Source organism: Coregonus clupeaformis, chromosome 27 (assembly GCF_020615455.1).
Source record: "Coregonus clupeaformis isolate EN_2021a chromosome 27, ASM2061545v1, whole genome shotgun sequence".
Classification (NCBI taxonomy): domain Eukaryota; kingdom Metazoa; phylum Chordata; class Actinopteri; order Salmoniformes; family Salmonidae; genus Coregonus; species Coregonus clupeaformis.
Genome location: NC_059218.1, coordinates 20,831,336 through 20,855,092, shown reverse-complemented (window position 1 = coordinate 20,855,092; position 23,757 = coordinate 20,831,336). Strand labels below are relative to the sequence as shown.

Sequence of the window (23,757 nt, the reverse complement as noted above, 5' to 3'; positions counted from 1 at the left end):
TTCAAGACAACTGGGAACTCTGGAAAAAAAAAACAAGGTCAAATCATGACATCAGTGATCTTCAGGTCAGAGCTCTAGAAAAAGGCCAGAGTTCACGACTTGGAATTCCGAGTCCGAAACGTATTTTCCCAGTCGGAGCTAGTTTTTTTTTCGAGTTCCCAGTTGTCTTGAACTCACTGAAGTCTGAGATTTCCCAGTTCTGAGTTTCCAGTTGTTTTTAACGCAGCAGAAGTCATGCTGGATTGACAGCATGGCCAATGTATTCAACCTTTTCTGACCCATGGTGTTGTGTGTGAATGTTTATCCTTTTAAGCTCTGAAAAGAGACCCTTAAACCCAGACTTGGACCACACACCCTCTCCACCGAATAGCAGGCTAGCGATTGCTTTGCTACGCTTGCAGTTACCCACTGATTCCTTCCAAACCACTTATTGTTGAATTTGCCATTTCCAACTTGTTGTGTAATGTTTATGTCCAATGGCCGATGAGCACCGATACGTTTTATCTATAATTTCTCTTCATATGACAAGGATTGAAAAGGATTTGCCGGTAGATTGTTGACTTAATTCATGATGATGACTGCTTGCTAGCTAAGATTTTGAAAGTATGATGTTGACATGATCAGTCCAATCAAAGCTATGGTAGATATAACGTGATTTGACATAATTTTATCTGTGGCCAATGACCTTGAGCCGTCTTGGATGGGCACTTCTAATGTAAATCTATGGCAGCACCCAAGGGGCTTGAACTTTCTAGCTCTCCCTGTAGATTTTGCGGTGATGTAGTGTCCACATTAGTGACCGAACATTGAGCCAATCACGGCGCAACTAGAGAAGATTACCAACCCCTACGCTCTGTATTTCCGCTGGCTGACCCTCCACCACAGAAAGCACTGAGCTAGGCTGAAACACCTGCGTTTTGGAGCTGCCTCATTCAAGAAAGCAAAAAAGTAACCATGTTTGTATGAGGCTTTATTAACTCAATATTATAATTATTTTTATTTTTTGTACATTGTTTGCAAACTGATATGTGACACATTTTAATGCCAAAATAACATACAAAACAGGTGGGGCCCCACCTACCCTGAATGACGGGTCGCCACTGGTAATGATCATGCTGTTTAATCAGCTTCTAGATATGCCAGACCTATCAGGTGGATGGATTATCTTGGTAAAGGATAAATGCTCACTAACAGGGATATAAACAAATTTGTGCCCAAAATTTGAGAGAAATAAGCTTTTTGTACGTATGGAAAATGTCTTGGATGTTTTATTTCAGCTCATGAAACATGGGACCAACCCTTTACATGATGCCTTTATATTTTTGTTCAGCGTATGTTGTGGATTTGAAGGGAGTATAATCATTAGCCTACTACTGTGTCCACTTTAGGTGAACAGCCACAGGGTGGCAGTCTGGTGTCATATCAGGAATTCCGACGCTCCCACAAGTTTCACACCTGCACGGCAGGTTGATTTCAATCACTGTAGCCTGTTATAATTGGAATTTCTTAGTCCATATGAAGAGAGAACACAATAATAGATTTTAACCTCTTATTCTACCATCCTAGCTGCAATACAGATATAGAATATAGACTACATCCATGAAGTCTCGACTATATATTATGCTTGTAGGATTGACTGAAAAATCTATAAATTATCCACCTCCGGAATAATGTATTATTATCTGAAAATTGAATAATAATTGTTCTGTGGTATACAGTTGAATACATCCATGCCCTGTCTCTTTAATTGAACCGAAACCGAGTGTAGCCACTGTCAATCATATTCCGTCTGGTCCCTCCCTTTCCTGCAGCCTCAGTCTCTGGTGCGAGATTAAGATGGGAACACGAAACAACCGCAGGCGAGGAACGGGGAAAATCTGGATAAACTGTACACTGACAAGGAACCGCGAAAACATGGGGTAACAAGGCAAAACAAATTATAATTCATCCTCGATTCCTAATAGCAACAGAAGAAAAGGAATTTGTCGTGGGAAAATTATATAATTCTCGCGTTTCTATCTTTTTATGCCATTCTCCTTGGACGCTGCTGGTACAAAGGGTAAGGAACAACTGGAGGCGATAATGGAACAGGGATGTTGTCATGTGAATGAAAGAGGATCATCAGTGATGGAATACAGAACAAACTTGAATTGAATAAGAAAATGTAAAGTAAGTAGTTGCAGAGCCGTTATCACTTTCTCATCACACGGAAGATCCAGATCCGCTCTAGATCCAGATCATCCGCTCAGGACAGATGCTGTCATTGTGTCGAGGCAGATTTTTTTTCTCATTCTGCAAGTGGTCTTTCAGGAATAATGCAGAACAGGCGTTTGAGTGGAAAGACTTCAATTTCTATTGTTGACAATACAATATATTTTGTCTGCAAAATCGGTAAAATTGTCAGTTTTTGAACTGGTTTATCATACCATTAATATGAATGGTTTTTTTCTATTGTAGATTCTCTAGGTACATTCCGATTTTCCCCCTGTCGGAAACTGGATGATAGGCGAGAAATACGGCTACTGGTGACATCACCCGGGTCAGGTCTGTATTGCTATACAGTAAATATCAACAATGGTGGAGCCAGTGGGATTTATTGAAGCGTGGAAAGCGCAGTTCCCCGAGTCAGACCCCCCAAAGATGGAGCTCAGGTCGGTGGGGGGCATTGAGCAGGAGCTGGAGAAGTGCAAAGCCTCCATCCGGCGGCTGGAGATGGAGGTGAACAAGGAGCGCTTCCGTATGATCTACCTGCAGACACTGCTGGCCAAGGAGAGGAAGAGCTATGACCGCCAGCGCTGGGGTTTCAGGAAGGCCCAGATGAATGAGGGAGGGGACCAGGCAGGGCTGGGCGCTGAGTCTCAGCAGCCACACGTACAGGAACAGGGGGAGCGGAGCCGGTTCCAGCCGGTGGGGGAGGCCAGGTCCAAACAGAGACCCCCTACAGCCCGGAAGTCAGCCTCCCACGGTGACGGGCTGGAGCTCCAGTCTGCCTTCGAGGTGCCCCAGCAGGCAGAGCCCTGCGAGACAGACGGCCTCTCGCCCTCCAAACAGAAAGGAGGTATCTCCCCTCGCCGCCCACACCCACCCCCAAACAAGGACCTACCATCTGACCCCAATGACAAGCTTGGCATGGGGCTGGGGGTGGCAGCGCTGAGGTCCAACTTTGAGAGGATCAAGCGGGCCAACTCTCACTCTGCCGGGGATGGGGGGAAGAGCCAGGAGAAGCAGCAGCAGCAGCAGCCCTTCTACACCAACATGGAGTTCCACCATGACAGGGGCCTGGTCAGGGTCAACGACCGAGATGTCTCTGACAAGATCAGCACCCTTGGCAGCCAAGCCATGCAGATGGAGCGCAAGAGGTCCCTACACTCCCTGCCAGGCAACCTGGCCACTGTGGCAGGTGAGCTCCGCACCCGGCCCGTCTACAGGGGGCGCTCTACCGAGAGCACCTGTGGGTACGATGCTGAGTATGAGGATGGGGACCCCAACCCACGCCACCCCAAGGCCAACGGTGGAAAACAGCCCCCTCCACCCCCATGGCAACCCTCCGACTTCCAGCCTTACACCAGCGTCTACGTGGGCGGGGTGATGATGGGCGAGGGCGGGGGGGATGGAAAAGGGGGCGTCACCATGAGGGACCATGTTGGAGATGAGCACCACCTGACCTGGCCCCGGCGCTCCTACTCTCCCGGGAGCTTTGAGGACGTGGGGGGCGGAGGCGGCGGCTACACACCAGACTGCAGCTCCAATGAGAACCTAACGTCCAGCGAGGAGGACTTCTCGTCTGGCCAGTCCAGCCACGTGTCACCCAGCCCCACCACGGCCTACCGCCGGCCTTTCAGGGAGAAGAGCCGCTCGCCCTCGCAGAACTCCCAGAACTCCCAGCACTCTATTGACAGCAGCAGCCCCCCCACACCACAGTCCCAGAAGCGTCCCCACCGCCAGCAGGGCCACGTGGTCATGTCCGAAGCCACCATCGTGAGCGTCCGTAAGACCGGCCAGATCTGGCCCCCGCTCGACCCGGACACCACGCCGGCCAGCAGAGCCCCCCATGACAACAGTTTCCATGGAGACCTGGGTGAGTGGCCGCTGCCCTCTCTAATCTTAGCTATAGTTGCTGCTCGGTTCCTGTCTTGAGATTTAAGAGGCTGTTGCACGCTGACCGTTGCCTGGCAGGGTTTATTGACTGCCATGTAGGGAAGGAGGGGGGGATGGGCTCAGAGCCTCATCATCCACACTGGTAGGATTTAGAGCATCTACATCAAATCCAACGGTTTCCACATTTTTTATTTTACTTAAATCTCACAACTGCAGGTCCTTGCATTGGTGCCATTGATTCTCATGTGTAGTTTCTAGTACTTGACATGTTCCTCGGCTAAAATGTCAGGTTTGACCTCTTGACTGAGACGACCCATAGAAACCTGCCTAAGTGCCTGCACTGAGTGCTCTCTTCATTGCCTGTTCATTACACAGTCATAGAGCCACTAAGCCTTGTGAGACATGGGGTCCTCCTAAAAATCGTTGAACAATGAATTGTCAGCATTGTTTTCTTTTGTCTGTGCAAGCAGCTTTTCCCCTCCTCATTCACTCTCCTCTCTCAGTGCATTTTGACACTCTTGTCTCCTCCCTCCCTTGTCTCTGAGCAGGTACGTTCTTTGTGAGGGGTATTAGAGGGCTACACAGAGCAGGTGTGTGTGTGTCTGCGAGCCGCAGTCAGCCAGGGGAGACAGAGTTGTATCCTAAATGGCACCCTATTCCCTATGTAGTGCACTACTTTTGACCAGAGCTCATAGGGCGCTAGTCAAAAGTAGTGCACTATATAGGGAATAGGGTGCCATTGGAAAGCAGGCAGAGAGAGGCTTCTGACTCAGCCCACTTCTATTTCTGAAACCCAACCAGAAAAGCTTTTACTGGAGTCCTAGACAAAGAAAGTTATATTTTCCCCCTCTCTCCCCCAAACAATCAGCTTCAGTATCTTTAACCTGTTTGTAGCCTCAAGGCCCAGTTACTGCCCAGCTAACAGAGCAGGTTAGTGGTTAGCCGTTTGGCTTGGAGCTAGAGGCGTGGGCGCTAGGCTTGGCGCTAGCTGCAGTGTTGTCATGTGGCTCCTTCTGGCCCGGTGTCCCTGGGCTTTCTGCTGACGAGGTGAGTGGCGTTTTAGCGCCTGCCCTCCCGCCGCAGCCCTGGCGCCCTGGTGGAGCAGACAGAACTGCGGGCCATTGGCAGCGGGCGCGCTTTACTGTGCCAGGATGAGCCCTGTGTGTGTGTGTGTGTGTGTGTGTGTGCAGAGAAGCAGATAAGACTGTCTTCTCTGATGGGGGGGCTGGAGAGGAGAGGAAAGGAAGGCAGAGGAGAGGGGTAGCAGCTGCACACTAACCCTTGTACTTAGGGTGTGGCAGGAAACAGTCTCTCTCTCTCTCTCATCAGCACTATTTTGATGCACCCTTTGATTGGGAATGATCTGTATTGTGCGAGTCAAAAATATATCCTAGTATTCTTCATCATTTCAGAGTCTTCATTACTGTTGACCCATTGTCATCTATAGGGACATCATTGATGAATGTTGAAATCAGGCCTGTAGGATGGCTACCCAGTGATGTGCATTCCCTCAGTGTGGAGATTGAGAGTGATGGACAGAGATGAATAGCACATAGCCACCCTCTTAATGAAAACCCCTCCACAAACACAGAGGCTGTGTCTGAAATCTGGCTTGCCTACTACCTACTTAAACTGCATACTGTGTACTAATCGTACTGCATACTATTTAGAACGTACTGTTTAGTAAAAACGAATGCAGTAAGCAACAAGTATCAGCATACTAGGCTCATCCTACGGAGAATTCGTCATGTAATACACAATTGCGTTGATTCCTGCCATTCGTGTACACCACGTCCTAGTTATGAGCGATTAGTGCTTTTTGAGGTTTCAGTTCGGTTTCAGTTCGATTACTAAAAAAGAATCACGGTTTTCGATTTCGATTATTATTTATTTTACATTAAATGGTTTATGCATTATGTGGGTTGAATGCTGTAACAACACCGAATAAAACAATTAATAAAAGTCCCATGATGGTAGTGACTTCCCATTTACCGCTTATTAACCATCATTTATTCACATAACTTTACTTTAATTAAATATTTCAGTTTATTACATTTGTTTATTGATCATCTCATCTCTATAGAGCTGCTGCCTATGCTGTCTGACAAAATCACTATTTTAGTCGTTTTTCAAAGTACAGTGCATTCGGAAAGGATTCAGACCCCTTCCCTTTTTCCAATTTTTTTTACATTTTAGTCACGCTCTTATACAGAGCGACTTACAGGAGAAATTAGGGTTAAGTGCCTTGCTCAAGGGCACATCGACAGATTTTTCACCTAGTTGGCTCAGTTGGCTTCCTGACGGGCCGCCCCCAGGTGGTAAGGGTAGGTAACAACACATCTGCCACACTGATCCTCAACACGGGGGCCCCTCAGGGGTGCGTGCTCAGTCCCCTCCTGTACTCTCTGTTCACCCATGACTGCATGGCCAGGCACGACTCCAACACCATCATTAAGTTTGCCGACGACACAACAGTGGTAGGCCTGATCACCGACAACGATGAGACAGCCTATAGGGAGGAGGTCAGAGATCTGGCCGTGTGGTGCCAGGACAACAACCTCTCCCTCAACGTGACCAAGACAAAGGAGATGATTGTGGACTACAGGAAAAAAAAGAGGACTGAGCACGCCCCCATTCTCATCGACGGGGCTGTAGTGGAACAGGTTGAGAGCTTCAAGTTCCTTGGTGTCCACATCACCAACGAACTATCATGGTCCAAACACACCATGACAGTCGTGAAGAGGGCACGACAAAGCCTATTCCCCCTCAGGAGACTAAAAAGATTTGGCATGGGTCCTCAGATCCTCAAAAAATTCTACAGCTGCACCATCGAGAGCATCCTGACTGGTTGCATCACCGCCTGGTATGGCAACTGCTTGGCCTCTGACCGCAAGGCACTACAGAGGGTAGTGCATACGGCCCAGTACATCACTGGGGCAAAGCTCCCTGCCATCCAGGACCTCTATACCAGGCGGTGTCAGAGGAAGGCCCTCAAAATTGTCAAAGACTCCAGCCACCCTAGTCATAGACTGTTCTCTCTGCTACCGCACGGCAAGCGGTACCGGAGTGCCAAGTCTAGGTCCAAAAGACTTCTCAACAGCTTCTACCCCCAAGCCATAAGACTCCTGAACAGCTAATCATGGCTACCCGGACTATTTGCACTGCCCCCCCACCCCATCCTTTTTACGCTGCTGCTACTCTGTTAAGTATTTATGCATAGTCACTTTAACTCTACCCACATGTACATATTACCTCAACTACCTCAACTAGCCGGTGCCCCCGCACATTGACTATGCAACGGTACCCCCCTGTGTATATATAGCCTCCCTACTGTCACTTTATTCTATTGTATATATAGCCTCCCTACTGTCACTTTATTTTACTTCTGCTCTTTTTTTTCTCAACACTTTTTTGTTGTTGTTTTATTCTTACTTTTTTGTTTAAAATAAATGCACTGTTGGTTAAGGGCTGTAAGTAAGCATTTCACTGTAATGTCTGCACCTGTTGTATTCGGCGCATGTGACCAATAAAATTTGATTTGATTTGATTTGATTTGATTTGATTAGAACCAGCGACCTTTCGGTTACTGGCACTACGCTCTTAACCACTAAGCTACCTGCCGCCCACATTACAACCTTATTCTAAAATGGATTAAATAAAACATTTTCCTCATCAATCTACACACAGTACCCCATAATGACAAAGCGAAAACAGGTTTTTACAAATTTCTGCAAATGTATAAAAAAAACGAAACGTAAATACCTTATTTACATAAGTATTCAGACCCTTTGCTATGAGACACGAAATTGAGCTCAGGTGCATCCTGTTTCCATTGATCATCCTTGAGATGTTTCTACAACTTGATTGGACTCCACCTGTGGTAAATTCAATTGATTGGACATGATTTGGAAAGGCTCACACCTGTCTATATAAGGTCTCACATTTGACAGTGCATGTCAGGGCAAAAACCAAGCCATGAGGTCGAAGCAATTGTCCGTAGAGCTCCGAGACAGGATTGTGTGGAGGCACAGAATTTTTATTTTTTCTTAATGGTCACTCTGACAGAGCTCCAGAGTTCCTCTGTGGAGATAGGATAATCTTCCAGAAGGACAACCACCTCTGCAGCACTCCACCAATCAGGCCTTTATGGTAGAGTGACCTGACGGAAGCCACTCCTCAGTAAAAGGCACATGACAGCCCGCTTGGATTTTGCCAAAAGGCACCTAAAGGACTCTCAGACCATGAGAAACAAGATTCTCTGGTTTGATGAAACCAAGATTTAACTTGTATGTATGTATATATGTATGTATGTATGTATGTATGTATGCATGTATATTTATTTGGGCTGCAATTTCTGAGGCTGGTAACTCTATTGAGGTAACTTTGGGTCTTCCATTCCTGTGGCGGTCCTCATGAGAGCCAGTTTCATCATACCTCTTGATTAAAGTAATGCTGGACTGTTGTTTCTCTTTGCTTATTTGAACTGTTCTTGCCATAATATGGACTTGGTCTTTTACCAAATAGGGCTATCTTCTGTGTACCCCACCTACCTTGTCACAACACAACTGATCAAACGCATTAAGAAGGAAAGGAATTCCACAAATTAACTTTTAAGGCACACCTGTTAATTGAAATGCATTCCAGGTAACTACCTCATGAAGCTGGTTGAGAGAATGCCAAGAGTGTGCAAAGCTGTCATCAAGGCAAAGGGTGGCTATTTGAAGTATCTCAAATATAAAATATATTTTGATTTGTTTAACACTTTTTTGGTTACTACATTATCCCATATGTGTTATTTCATAGTTTTGATGTCGTCACTATTATTCTACAATGTAAAAAATACTAAAAATAAAGAAAAACCCTTCAATGAGTAGGTGTGTCGAAACATTTGACTGGTAGTGTATGTATGTATGTACAGGTAAAAGTCAGTAAATTAGAATATTTGGAAAAACTTGATTTATTTCAGTAATTGCATTCAAAAGGTGTAACTTGTACATTATATTTATTCATTGCACACAGACTGATGCATTCAAATGTTTATTTCATTTAATTTTGATGATTTGAAGTGGCAACAAATGAAAATCCAAAATTCCGTGTGTCACAAAATTAGAATATTGTGTAAGGGTTACATTTTGAAGACACCTGGTGCCACAAACTAATCAGCTGATTAACTCAAAACACCTGCAAAGGGCTTTAAATGGTCTCTCAGTCCAGTTCTGAAGCCTACACAAACATGGGGAAGACTTCAGATTTGACAGCTGTCCAAAAGGCGACCATCGACACATTGCACAAGGAGGGAAAGACACAAAAGGTTATTGCAGAAGAGGCTGGCTGTTCTCAGAGCTCTGTGTCCAAACACATTAATAGAGAGGCAAAGGGAAGGAAAAACTGTGGTCAGAAAAAGTGTACAAGCGATAGGGATCACCGCGCCCTAGTCAAGATTGTGAAAAAAAACCCATTCAAAAATGTGGGGGAGATTCACAAGGAGTGGACAGCTGCTGGAGTCAGGGCTTCAAGATCCACCACCAAGAGACGCTTGAAAGACATGGGTTTCAACTGCCGCATACCTCGTGTCAAGCCACTGTTGACCAAGAAACAGCGAAAAGCGTCTCACCTGGGCTAAGGAAAAAAGAGCTGGACTGCTGCTGAGTGGTCTAAAGTCATGTTTTCTGACGAAAGCAAATTTTGCATTTCCTTTGGAAATCGAGGTCCCAGAGTCTGGAGGAAGACAGGAGAGGCACAGGATCCACGTTGCCTGAAGTCTAGTGTAAAGTTTCCACCATCAGTGATGGTTTGGGGTGCCATGTCATCTGCTGGTGTCGGTCCACTCTGTTTCCTGAGATCCAGGGTCAACGCAGCCGTCTACCAGCAAGTTTTAGAGCACTTCATGCTTCCTGCTGCTGACCTGCTCTATGGAGATGGAGATTTCAGGTTCCAACAGGACTTGGCGCCTGCACACAGCGCAAAATCTACCCGTGCCTGGTTTACGGACCATGGTATTTCTGTTCTAAATTGGCCAGCCAACTCCCTGACCTTAGCCCCATAGAAAATCTGTGGGGTATTGTGAAAAGGAAGATGCAGAATGCCAGACCCAACAACGCAGAAGAGTTGAAGGCCACTATCAGAGCAACCTGGGCTCTCATAACACCTGAGCAGTGCCAGAAACTCATCGACTCCATGCCACGCCGCATTAATGCAGTAATTGAGGCAAAAGGAGCTCCAACCAAGTATTGAGTATTGTACATGCTCATATTTTTCATTTTCATACTTTTCAGTTGGCCAACATTTCTAAAAAATCCCTTTTTTGTATTAGCCTTAAGTAATATTCTAATTTTGTGACACACGGAATTTTGGATTTTCATTTGTTGCCACTTCAAATCATCAAAATTAAATGAAATAAACATTTGAATGCATCAGTCTGTGTGCAATGAATAAATATAATGTACAAGTTACACCTTTTGAATGCAATTACTGAAATAAATCAAGTTTTTCAAAATATTCTAATTTACTGACTTTTACCTGTATGTGATGGGATGTATAGACATTATGGACAGTATGTGGATAGAATATGTAGTATATCTGAAGAATATGTAGGATAGTTAAAGTGACCAGTGTTCCATGTCTATGTACATAGGGCAGCAGCCTCTAAGGTGCAGGGTTGAGTAACCGGGTGGTAGCCGGCTAGTGACAGTGACTAAGTTCAGGGCAGGGTACTGGGTGGAGGCCGGCTATTGATGGCTATTTAACAGGCTACTGGCCTTGAGATAGAAGCTGTTTTCCAGTCTCTCAGTCCCAGCAAGTATGGGTATACTTCGGAAACGGCCAGAGTCCTCCTATCCTTTCTCTGGCTTTGAGCTATGCTATGCTATGCTGGCTGGCTGGGTCTGCAGGCAGGCTGCACATTAATAGATAGGCCTTGCATGTGGCTAACGCTGTTACTCCCTCCCAGCTGCTATCTGTGGGATTATCTCACTCTTGTCTGGTTTCTTTGTTTTAGCACATTTCACACGTCAATGGGTGTTACAGTGCCTTCACTTTTTACACATTTTGTTGTGTTACAGCCTGAATTTAAAATGGTTTAAATTGAGCTGTTGTGTCACTGGCCTACACACAATACCCCATAATGTCAAAGTGGAATTATGTTTTTAGAAACTTTTACAAATTAATTAAAAATGAAAAGCTGAAATGTCTTGGGTCAATAAGTATTCAACCCCTTTGTTATGGCAAGCCTAAATACGTTCAGGAGTACATTTGCTTAACAAGTCACATAATAAGTTGCATGGACTCACTCTGTGTGTAATAATAGTGTTTAACATGATTTTTGAATGACTACCTCATCACTGTACCCCACACATACAATTATATGTAAGGTCCCTCAGTCAAGCAGTGAATTTCAAACACAGATTCAACTACAAAGACCAGGAAGGTTTTCCAATGCCTTGCAAAGAAGGGCACCTATTGGTAGATGGGTAAAAATTTAAAAGCAGACATTGAATATCCCTTTGAGCATGGTGACGTTATTAATTACTCTTTGGATGGTGTGTCAATACAACCAGTCACTACAAAGATACAGGTGTCCTTCCTAACTCAGTTGCTGGAGAGGAAGGAAACCACTCAGGGATTTTACCATGAGGCCAATGGTGACTTTAGAGTTACAAAGTTTAATGGCTGTGATAGGAGAAAACTGAGGATGGTAAAATATTGTAGTTACTCCACAATACTAACCTAAATGGCAGAGTGAAAAGAAGGAAGCATGCATCCTGTTTGCAATAAGGCACTAAAGTAAATCTGCAAAAAATGTGGCAAAGAAATTAATATTATGTCCTGAATACAAAGTGTTATGTTTGGGGCAAATCCAACAGAACACATCACTGAGTAACACTCTTCATATTTTCAAGCATGGTTGTGGCTTCATCATGTTATGGGTATGCTTGTCATCGGCAAGGACTAGGGTGTTTTTTAGGATAAAAAGAAGCGGAATAGAGCTAAGCACAGACAGAATCCTAGAGGTAAAACTGGTTCAGTCTGTTTTCCAACAGACACTGGGAGACAAATTCACCTTTCAACAGGACAATAACCTTAAACACAAGGCCAAAAATACACTGAAGTTACTTACCAAGACAACATTTGAATGTTCCTGAGTGGCCTAGTTACAATTGTGTCTTAAATCGGCTTGAAAATCTATGGCAAGACTTGAACGTGGCTGTCTAGCAATGATCAACGCAGGGCTCCCGAGTGGCGCAGCGGTTTAAGGCACTGCATCTCAGTGCTTGAGGCATCACTACAGACCCCCTGGTTCGATTCCAGGCTGTATCACAACCGGCCGTGATTGGGAGTCCCATAGGGCAGTGCACAATTGGCCCAGCGTTGTCCGGGTTTGGCCGGTGTAGGCCGTCATTGTAAATAAGAATTTGTTCTTAACTGACTTGCCTAGTTAAATAAAGGTTAAAAAATAAACAACCAACTTGACAGAGCTTGAACAATAAAATAATAATGTACAAATATTGTACAATCCAGGTGTGCAAAGCTCTTAGAGACTTACCCAGAAAGGCTCACAGCTGTAATTGCTGCCAATGGTGATTCTAACATGTATTGACTCAGTGGTGTGAATACTTATGTAAAACATTTTTTTTTTATCAATTTTGAATTCAGGCTGTAACACAACAAAATGTGGAATAAGACAAGGTGTATGAATACTGAACTGTACAGTGCCACAGACGATGTGGGAGTTGCGCTCATGTATTTGTGGGATAATCTGGATTTTAAAATGTATGGAATCTGTTTAATCAAGCTTCCGGGGACGGAGAATGGGAGATGTTTTCTGTTAGTGGTTGAGCCGTGCTGAGTGAGGATGATGATGGTGGGAAAATTATGAGGGTAATGATTATGATGGGGAGGGAGAGGAAGGGGGTGATGGTGAAGATGATGAGGACGGCTGAGGCAGATTGCAAGGCTGATTTGGGGTTTCTCGCTTCACTGGTCAGGGATAGGGGACTGTAGAGAGGCACAGATGGGACTAGCTCTCCCGTTGCGTAACAGAATACACATGCACGCACAAACAAACACACTTACACAAACAAACACACACACACACACACACACACACATACGTTCACACATATCTTGGGGCTAATGCGCTGTCAGCAGTGTGTGTGTGTGTTTGCGCGAGTGTGTGTGTGTGCCCAAGCGTACATGCATGTGTCATGACCAGGTGCTGGATGCTGTTTGTTCGTACTGTAGCTAGCTGGGCTGTTTGTTCGTACTGTAGCTAGCTGGGCTGTTTGTTCGTACTGTAGCTAGCTGGGCTGTTTGTTCGTACTGTAGCTAGCTGGGCTGTTTGTTCGTACTGTAGCTAGCTGGGCTGTTTGTTCGTACTGTAGCTAGCTGGGCTGTGTGTTCGTACTGTAGCTAGCTGGGCTGTTTGGTCGTACTGTAGCTAGCTGGGCTGTTTGTTCGTACTGTAGATAGCTGGGCTGTTTGTTCGTACTGTAGCTAGCTGGGCTGTTTGTTCGTACTGTAGCTAGCTGGGCTGTGTGTTCGTACTGTAGCTAGCTGGGCTGTTTGTCCGTACTGTAGCTAGCTGGGCTGTTTGTCCGTACTGTAGCTAGCTGGGCTGTTTGGTCATACTGTAGCTAGCTGGGCTGTTTGTTCGTACTGTAGCTAGCTGGGCTGTTTGTTCGTACTGTAGCTAGCTGGGCTGTTTGTTCGTACTGTAGCTAGCTGGGCTGTTTGTTCGTACTGTAGCTAGCTGGGCTGTGTGTTCGTACTGTAGCTAGCTGGGCTGTGTGTTCGTACTGTAGCTAGCTGGGCTGTTTGTTCGTACTGTAGCTAGCTGGGCTGTTTGTTCGTACTGTAGCTAGCTGGGCTATTTGTTCATACTGTAGCTAGCTGGGCTGTTTGTTCGTACTGTAGCTAGCTGGGCTGTTTGTTTGTACTGTAGCTAGCTGGGCTGTTTGTTCGTACTGTAGCTAGCTGGGCTGTTTGTTCATACTGTAGCTAGCTGGGCTGTTTGTTCATACTGTAGCTAGCTGGGCTGTTTGTTTGTACTGTAGCTAGCTGGGCTGTTTGTTTGTACTGTAGCTTGCTGGGCTTTTTTATTTGTCCAATCCCAATGCTGGAGTGAGTGTTCACAGTGAATTGTTCCTCTAGCAGAAGGCTTTTCTCCTAATGGCTGCTCTGACTCCAGAGAGAGGGTACTGTCTCTGTGGATGATTCAGGCCATCTGCTAGCTAGGACTTCTCTCCTCCCTCTCTTCTTCCTCTCCTCCACTCCATGATCTCTCTCTTCCCATGGTAGATGGTTTTGCAGTAAACAACAATTGTAATTCTTCCATCATGTCCCTTTGGCCTGTTGAAGTGGGTGTTGTTCAGGATTAACTGTATTCATGGTGGTCAATCCAAGATGGCTGCTTCTTTAGAGTGAGAGAGAGAGGAGAGAGAAAGACAGAATGAGAGAGAGAGAGGAAAGACAAAACATCTCCCTCTCAGTGCTCTCAAATACAAGCGTCATTCAATGGAGAAGTAACCAGGAGAAGCTTGGGCTGCGTTGCAAAAATGTGTACGATTCGAAACAGAGCTTTCTCAGTGGAGCGTCAGTAAAGCAGTACCACTGAACAGATTATTTGATTGTTTACGTTCAGTTAGCTTTCTGACAGACCCTATTCCTCATGTACTATATGCATAGTTTGAAATAGACCTTAATCTCACTAGCCAAGAATGGAAGGATATTTTCTTCCACAGCTAGCTACAGCGATTGACACTCAAAGGAAATACTTACATTTATGAAATATGGAACAGAAAAATTGGGACACACTCACTTAAACACTGTCAAAAGAGAGGGGACAGAGATAGCCACATGAAACTTAAGTCTGAAAGAATAATTTAAAGCTGAAAGCGGATGGAAGAGTTCAGACGAGATAGAGAGTGCTCATAATCTTGGCCATAAGTAGGTGGGTTTTAAAGGGTGAGAAAGAGGGCTGCTCAAATTTAGGGATTATTTGAGGCAGCCTATGTTGGGTTTGTCCAATTCAATTGATCCTCTTTGGTGTACCGATGGCCTCTTAAGCTTCATATCATTATCTCTATGACCTATTTCACATGGGTCGGGGATAAGCTGGTAAAACCTACATATTGGGTGGAATCGTTTAGGCAATCTTTCTCATTATTTAACATGTTTATTACCAGTATATTAACCATCTTATTGCCATTTATTCTATGTGTTAGCCTTATGTGTTAGGCTTTGTCATGTTGATTTGTCTTAGTCCTGTCTAGAGACACTTTGAGAGCCAGTTGATTTCATTTCCATGTAGCCTGTATACCTGAGGATCTGTTGAAAGGAAAAAGAGGTGAGACAGCACATCACCCTTTAGGATGTATAGGTCTTTTGTTTGACTCCAGGGCAAGTTGTTTTATTTGCACTCCAATTATTAATTTAAAGGTTTAGGGAGGGGAATGCTGATCCAGGACCAGTGCATACTGCATACCTATGTTTTTGTCTTCTTTGAGGTTGGTTGTACCAAAACGGGCAGACCTGACCTAAACTCAGCCTCAATGGACACTTTGTCCACCCCACCCTCCCCTCCCATGCCCGGGTCCTGCTAGGGTCTTATTTTAGTCAGGCACACTCCTGGCCAGCCCCAGGGTTCTTTCCACATAGGGCCAGAGAGAGTGTGTGTGTTCGGCTAGGGCTGAACACACACACTCTTTTTGGCCTAAGGTTGCAAAATTCCAGTAACTTTCCAGAAATCCAGATTGGAGTATTCCCAGAATAAGTGGGTAATAATAATCCAACTAGGATTTCTGGAAAACAAGGGAATTTAAGAAAAGTTACTGAAAATGTGCAAGCCTGCTCTGGCCCTATTGTCACGACTTCCGCCGAGGCTTTCTCCCCTCCTTGTTCGGGCAGGTTTCGGCGTTCGGCGTCACCGGCTTACTAGCTACTGCCGATCCATTTATCATCACTCCATTTGTCTTGTCTTCAATCACACACACCTGGTCCTTATTCCCTCATTAGTCATGGTATAAGTGTTCCCTCTGTTTCCTTGTCTGTGTAGGTGATTGTTTATTGTAGAGGTTTGTGAAGCTCGGTGGAGCTCGTGTATTGTGTATCGACGGGAGTATTTTCCCGTGTGCCTTGTATTTTCCAGTGCGCCTGTTTTGTGCCCTGTAGTGTGTTTGACGCATTTCTGCATAAACCTGTATTTTGCGGATTAAAGCCTGTTATTCTCAGAGGAGCAGCAGCGTAAATTAAGATTGTATTTGAGTGCGTGTGCGTGTGTGTAGAGTCAGTATAAATGTGTGTGCATGCTATGTGTGTGTTGGAGTGTCAGTGTGTCAGTGTGCATGAGTGTGTAGAATCCTGTGAGTGTGCATAAAGACAGTGCAAAAATACAAATAAATACAAGGGTGCGTGTGTGCGTGTGTGTGTACACGGGCATCAAACACACTGACATGAAACACAATACCCAGGCTTGTGAGAGATGAGCCATGTAGTGGTGTGTGTCAGGGGATTTTCATTCCCAATGTAAATCCTGTATGATGAAGCCATCAGCTGAAACTACAAGGAACTGTAGCAGCAGTAGTGTCTGTATGAATGTGACTGGGCTGCCAGGAGGATTTGTGTGTGTGACTGCGTGTTAGGCTTGGGCGATATACCATATACCCGAGTATTTCAAAATACCGACGGTATGATTATCGATACCGTTTGGGGGTTGGCTGCACCCCCGCCTCGTGGGGGCTGCTGGGGTGTGTGTATAACTATAAGAAATCTAAGATGTGTCAAATAAATTATATCCAGCTCAGGGCTCCAGATATGCATTTGGTTTGCTAACTTGCTAGCTAGATGTCAAGATCAAGCTTCTTGGTTACCGCAGAGACATCAATCCACTCCTGGATCAAGATCCCTGTTGCCTAAATTGTTTTGTGCATCCCCAAAAAATGATTACCCCCTCCCTAAAAAGTATAATTGAAATAGTGCACATTCAGGAATACCGTATACCCCGGTATGGTAGAAAAACTGTATAATGGTATGAAAATCTGGATACTGCCCAACCCTACTGCGTGTGTGGGCGGACAATGGAGAGGAATGATTGGTTTAACAGGCATTTAAAAACAGTAATACAGTCTCTGAGCATAACCTCCAGCCAACCCCACATACTACCGTGTGGCACAATGACCCCTTTTTCACACTGGATTAGTGTGTGTGTGAGAAACTGCCAGGGACTCTTAAAAGATTCGTTCAGCCTCCACTGTTGAGTGAGTCTGGCAGCGGAAGCCTCAGTAACCACAGAAGGCGAACAGGGGCTGGAGTGAAACCAACAGGCCCATAGTGTAGCAGAGTAGAGGAGGAGGTAGAGGGGGTGGATGGAGGGAGGAATGAGAGGAGGAGGAGGGGAGCGGATATCTCCACAGAGCCAGCTGGGTGAGGAGGCTGCTCTCTCTCTCTCCCTCTATATTACAGGGAACGAGGGAAGAATCTCCCTCTCACTAATGGTAATGAGTTAATTATTTAATAGAGCCCTAGGACTAGGGTTTAATAGCGGGAACCGGTTTACCGAGAGTTAGAGAACACCCACTTCCGCTTCACAGGATAAATAACTGAGAGATAAATAATTTCTATGAACAGCATGACGTGAAATTGAACTGTTCAATTATATTAAATCTGTCTTCTCTACGGCCTTCTCTGCTCTGCTATCTGCATGATCAATCAGCAACGCTCAGGGTGGGGACAGACAGCGCATCTCATCTCACAGTTCGCAATGCATGTATCATCTCATCAGCTGGCAACTTTTTTTCTTGTGACAGGTACATTTGCTGCAGCATAGCCTATGCTACAGTAATACTAGGACTAATATATCTTAATGCGCATCTAATTTTCACATCTCCATCTTGCTTTTAGCGGTCCCCTTATTCTTTTTATTGTAAAGATTTTTTTGACTTTTTATTGCAGCTAGTTTTAAAACGGTCTACATGGCTTGACATTCACTTTTTTAGCCACTTGTCCTTTGGACAATTAGGACTGATTTTCTACTTGCCCGAAAGCTCAAGTCACTTTCCCCCACCACCCCCTAAAAATGGTCTGTAACACCATGGGCCAACAAGGTAACTGAAAATTGCGTTGTGTGATGCAAGGAACCATTATTATCAATGGTATTGACAATGGAAGGCTTCTGGTCTCTGATCCCATGTACTGTGCATTCGGAAAGTATTCAGACCCCTTGACTTTTTCCACATTTTGTTACTTTACAGCCTTATTCTAAAATTGATTAAATTGTTTTTCCACCCTCAATCTACACACAATACCCCATAATGACAAAGCAAAAACAGGTTTTTAGACATTTTTGCAAATTTATACAAAAGAAAAAACGGAAATATCACATTTACATAAGTATTCAGACCCTTTACTCAGTACTTTGTTGTTGCACCTTTGGCAGCGATTACAGCCTCGAGTCTTCTTTGGTATGATGCTACAAGCTTGGCACACCTATATTTGGGGAGTTTCTCCCATTCTTCTCTGCAGATCCTCTCAAGCTCTGTCAGATTGGATGGGGAGCGTCGCTGCACAGCTATTTTCAGGTCTTTCCAGAGATGTTGGATCAGGTTCAAGTCCGGGCTCTGGCTGGGCCACTCAAGGACATTCAGAGACTTGTCCCGAAGCCACACCTGCGTTGTCTTGGCTGTGTGCTTAGGGTCGTTGTCCTGTTGGAAGGTGAATCTTTGCCCCAGTCTGAGGTCCTGAGCGCTCTGGAGCAGGTTTTCATCAAGGATCTCTCTGTACTCAATCCTGACTAGTCTCCCAGTCCCTGCTGCTGAAAAACATCCCCACAGCATGATGCTGCCGGTTTCCTCCAGACGTGACGCTTTGCATTCAGGCCAAAGAGTTCAATCTTGGTTTCATCAGACCAGAGAATCTTGTTTCTCATGGTCTGAGAGTCCTTTAGGTGCCTTTTGTCATACTCCAAGCGGGCTGTCATGTGCCTTTTACTGAGTAGTGGCTTCCATCTGGCCACTCTACCATAAAGGCCTGATTGGTGGAGTGCTGCAGAGATGGTTGTCCTTCTAGAAGGTTCTCCCATCTCCACAGAGGAACTCTAAAGCTATGTTAGAGTGTCCATCAGGTTCTTGGTCACCTCCTTGACCAAGGCCCTTCTTCCCCAATTGATCAGTTTGGCCGGGCGGCCAGCTCTGGGAAGAGTCTTGCTGGTTCTAAACTTCTTCCATTTAAGAATGATGGAGGCCACTGTGCTCTTGGGGGCCATCAATGCTGCAGAAATGTTTTGGCACCCTTGCCCAGATCTGTTCCTCGACACAATCCTGTCTCGGAGCTCTACGGACAATTCCTTCGACCTCATGGCTTGGTTTTTGCTCTGACAACTGTGGGACCTTATATAGACGGGTGTGTGCCTTTCCAAATCATGTCCAATCAATTGAATTTACCACAGGTGAACTCCAATCAAGTTGTAGAAACATCTCAAGGATGTCTCATAGCAAAGGGTCTTAATACTTATGTAAATAAGGTATTTCTGTTTTTTATTTGTAATAAATGAAAAAGGGAAGGGGTCTGAATATTTTCCGAAGGCACTGTATTATATCTCCTGTCGTTGTGGCCTTGAGCAAGGCACTTAACCCCCCACAAAGTAAAATACTGCACTGATAGGCTACTGTATAAAACATATGTGGTCCGTCAACACTCCATCTGGAGAGCTACTGGGTGTGCAGGCTTTTGATCCAACCCTGCTCAAACACACCAGAGTCAGCTTATCAAGGTCCTGTTGAGCAGCTGACTTTTTACAATGTGGGATGTTTGAGCAGGGCTGGAGCAAATGCCTGCACACCCAGTAGCTCTCCTGGAATCTCCTGGAGGATGGTTGACCACCCTGCCACATTACAATTACAACCAAATACTTGTTATGTCTTTATAAAATAATTTCCTCATTCAATGAACCAGGGATCAAATGGCCAAGATGTTTATCTACTTGTAAGGCTAAAATATTGGGTTCAGGGGAGAACTTGACAGCATAGGAGTTTGGCTAATTAGTCTATTCTAATAATATTGTATTACTTTGTCAGAATTACATGGCCAGTATTGAATAGAGGAGAATCCTAGCCAATTTCGAGCTTGAGAGATGGTTTTACAACCGGAGTATGCAGCATTGGTTTCATCAGCTGCGCACCCGTATCAACTGCATGTTGGCCATTTGCGGTTATACATGAGTGCCTGTGGAAAGTTATTTTAGGACATTGGACATGACAATGACATTAATATGTGCTAATAGCTAAATAGTTAACTAGCGAAATAACCAGCCAAACTACACAATATGTTTTGAATTGGCTATCTAGTTAGTCTGTTGTAGGCTATATCATTACTTTACCTGCTGCGCAATGTCTCTCACCCTCTCTCTTCTCTGGCTATGGCCCACTGGCACAAACACAGGTGATGCACACACCATTACTTTTCCAGGATTTTCATTGTTGAACAAAAATGTGCTATAACTGGGCAAATAACTCACTAACTAGCAATGAATATCAATAAATGTGCACACGCAGCTCGCTTTGATCTAAAAAACGCATCTTGCGGCTGCATGATTGAAAGTTCCCTCGTGCCTGTAGGCCTACAATAATGAACACATCACATCCGGAGGACACTTTGATCCAATTCTGATTGGAGTAGCATTATTGTTTGATATTGTGATTTTTGCATAATGTTTTTTTACTTGTCCATTCAGACAACTTAAATCTATAATCTGCTTGTCCAACAATTTTTTTTAATTGCCCCGGGCAAGCGGACAAGCGTTGATGTCGAGCCCTGGCCTATCACTCAAATATTGTTGCTTTAAATCAAATCAATTTTTATTTGCCACATTCTTCGTAAACAACAGGTGTAGCCTAACAGGGAAATTACTTACGGGCCAACAATGCAGAGAGAAAAATAGAAAAATAATAATAAATACACAATGAGTAACAATAACTTGGCTATATACACGGGGTATCAGTACCAAGTCGATGTGCAGGGGTATGAGGTAATTGAGGTGGGTAGGGGTAAAGTGACTAGGCAACAGGATAGATAATAATCCGTAGCAGCAGCGTATGTAATGAGTCAAAAGAGTGCAAAAGGGCCAATGCAGATACTCTGGGTAGCTATTTGGTTAACTATTTAGCAGTCTTATGGGTTGGGGGTAGAAGCTGTTCAGGGTACTGTCGGTTCCATTCTTGGTGCATCGGTACCACTTGCCTTGCGGTAGCAGAGAGAACAATCCCCCCGGCCAAACCCTCCCCTAACCTGGACGACGCTGGGCCAATTGTGCGCCGCCCTATGGGACTCCCGATCACGGCCGGTTGTGATACAGCCTGGGATTGAACCAGGGTCTGTAGGTACGCCTCTAGCACTGCGATGCTGTGCCTTAGACCGCTGCACCACTCAGGAGGGCCCTATTCCATTTATTTTTATCCTAAAACACTCCCTAATCCTTGCCGATGACAAGCATACCCATAATATGATGCAGCCACCACCATGCTTGAAAATATGAAGAGTGGTACTCAGTGATGGGTTGTGTTGGATTTGCTGACTACCTCATCTCTGTACCCCACACATACAATTATCTGTAAGGTTCCTCAGTTGAGCAGTGAATTTCAAACACTGATTCAACCACAAAGACCAGGGAGGTTTTCCAATGCCTCACAAAGAAAGGCACCTATTGGTAGATGGGTAAAACATTTAAAATGAATATCCCTTTGAGCATGGTGAAGTTATTAATTACACTTTGGATGGGGTATCAGTACACCCAGACACTACAAATATACAAGTGTCCTTCCTAACTCAGTTGCCGGAGAGGACGGAAACGGCTCAGGGATTTCACCATGAGGCCAATGGTGACTTTAAAACAGTTACAGAGTTTAATGGCTGTGATAAGAGAAAACTGAGGATGGATCAAGAACATTTTAGTTACTCCACAATACTAACCTACACTACCGTTCAAACGTTTGGGGTCACTTAGAAATGTCCTTGTTTTCGAAAGAAAAGCTATTTTTTTGTCCATTAAAATAACATCAAATTGATCAGAAATACAGTTTAGACATTGTTAATGTTGTAAATGGCTATTGTAGCTGGAAATGGCTAATTGTTTATGGAATATCTACATAGGCGTACAGAGGCCCATTATCAGCAACCATCAGTCCTGTGTTCCAATGGCACGTTGTGTTTGCTAATCCAAGTTTATCATTTTAAAAGGCTAATTGATCATTAGAAAACCCTTTTGCAATTATGTTAGCACAGCTGAAAACTGTTTTGCTGATTAAAGAAGCAATACAACTGGCCTTCTTGAGACTAGTTGAGTATCTGGAGCATCAGCAATTGTGGGTTCGATTACAGGCTCAAAATGGCCAGAAACAAATAACTTTCTTCTGAAACTCGTCAGTCTATTCTTGTTCTGAAAAATGAAGGCTATTCCATGTGAGAAATTGCCAAGAAACTGAAGATCTCGTACAACGCTCTGTACTACTCCCTTCACAGAACAGCGCAAACTGTCTCTAACCAGAATAGAAAGAGGCCCCGGTGCACAACTGAGCAAGAGGACAAATACATTAGAGTGTCTAGTTTGAGAAACAGATGGCTCACAGGTCCTCAACTGGCAGCTTCATTAAATAGGACCCGCAAAACACCAGTCTCAACGTCAACAGTGACGAGGCGACTCCGGGATGCTGACCTTCTAGGCAGAGTTGCAAAGAAAAGTACATATCTCAGACTGGCCAATAAAAATAAAAGATTAAGATGGGCAAAAGAACACAGACACTGGACAGAGGAAGATTGGAAAAAAGTGTTTTGGACAGACTAATCGAAGCTTGAGGTGTTCGGATCACAAAGAGGAACATTTGTGAGACGCAGACCAAATGAAAAGATGCTAGAGGAGTGCTTGATGCCATCTGTCAAGCATGGTGGAGGCAATGTGATGGTCTGGGGGTGCTTTGGTGGTGGTAAAGTGGGAGATTTGTACAGGGTAAAAGGGATCTTGAAGAAGGAAGGCTATCACTCCATTTTGCAACGCCATGCCATACCCTGTGGACGGCGCTTGATTGGAGCCAATTTCCTCCTACAACAGGACAATGACCCAAAGCACAGCTCCAAACTATGCAAGAACTATTTAGGGAAGAAGCAGTCAGCTGGTATTCTGTATATAATGGAGTGGCCAGCACAGTCACCGGATCTCAACCCTATTGAGCTGTTGTGTTAGCAGCTTGACTGTATGGTACATAAGAAGTGCCCATCAAGCCAATCCAACTTGTGGGAAGTGCCTCAGGAAGCATGGGGTGAAATCTCTTCACAGATTACCTCAACAAATTGACAACTAGAATGCCAAAGGTCTGCAAGGCTGTAATTGCTGCAAATGGAAGATTCTTTGACGAAAGCAAAGTTTGAAGGACACAATTATTATTTCAATTAAAAATCATTATTTCTAACCTTGTCAATGACTACATTTCCTATTCATTTTGTTATATTTCCTATTCAAACTCATTTCATGTATGTTTTCATGGAAAACAATGACATTTCTAAGTGACCCCAAACTTTTTAACAGTAGTGTAATTGACAGAGTGAAAAGAAGGAAGCCTGTACAGAACAAAAGTATTCCAAAGCATGCATCCTATTTGCAACAAGGTACTAAAGCAA

The 23,757-nt window shown here is 44.6% G+C and overlaps 1 protein-coding gene across 2 annotated transcripts in view; it reads left to right on the top strand.

The window, feature by feature from the left end:
* The first annotated feature begins 1,834 nt into the window (after positions 1 to 1,834).
* LOC121541613 (breakpoint cluster region protein-like) overlaps positions 1,835 to 23,757 on the top strand; it is a 128,980-nt gene continuing 107,057 nt past the window's right edge. The window contains exons 1-2 of one of the 2 annotated variants that reach the window (XM_041850767.2): positions 1,835 to 1,919; positions 2,059 to 4,078. In XM_041850767.2, the coding sequence (XP_041706701.2) occupies positions 2,575 to 4,078 (1,504 nt within the window). In that variant the 5' untranslated portion in view covers positions 1,835 to 1,919; positions 2,059 to 2,574. Of the gene's footprint in view, positions 4,079 to 23,757 lie in introns of both variants that reach the window. The other variant, XM_041850766.2, reaches the window with a different exon arrangement.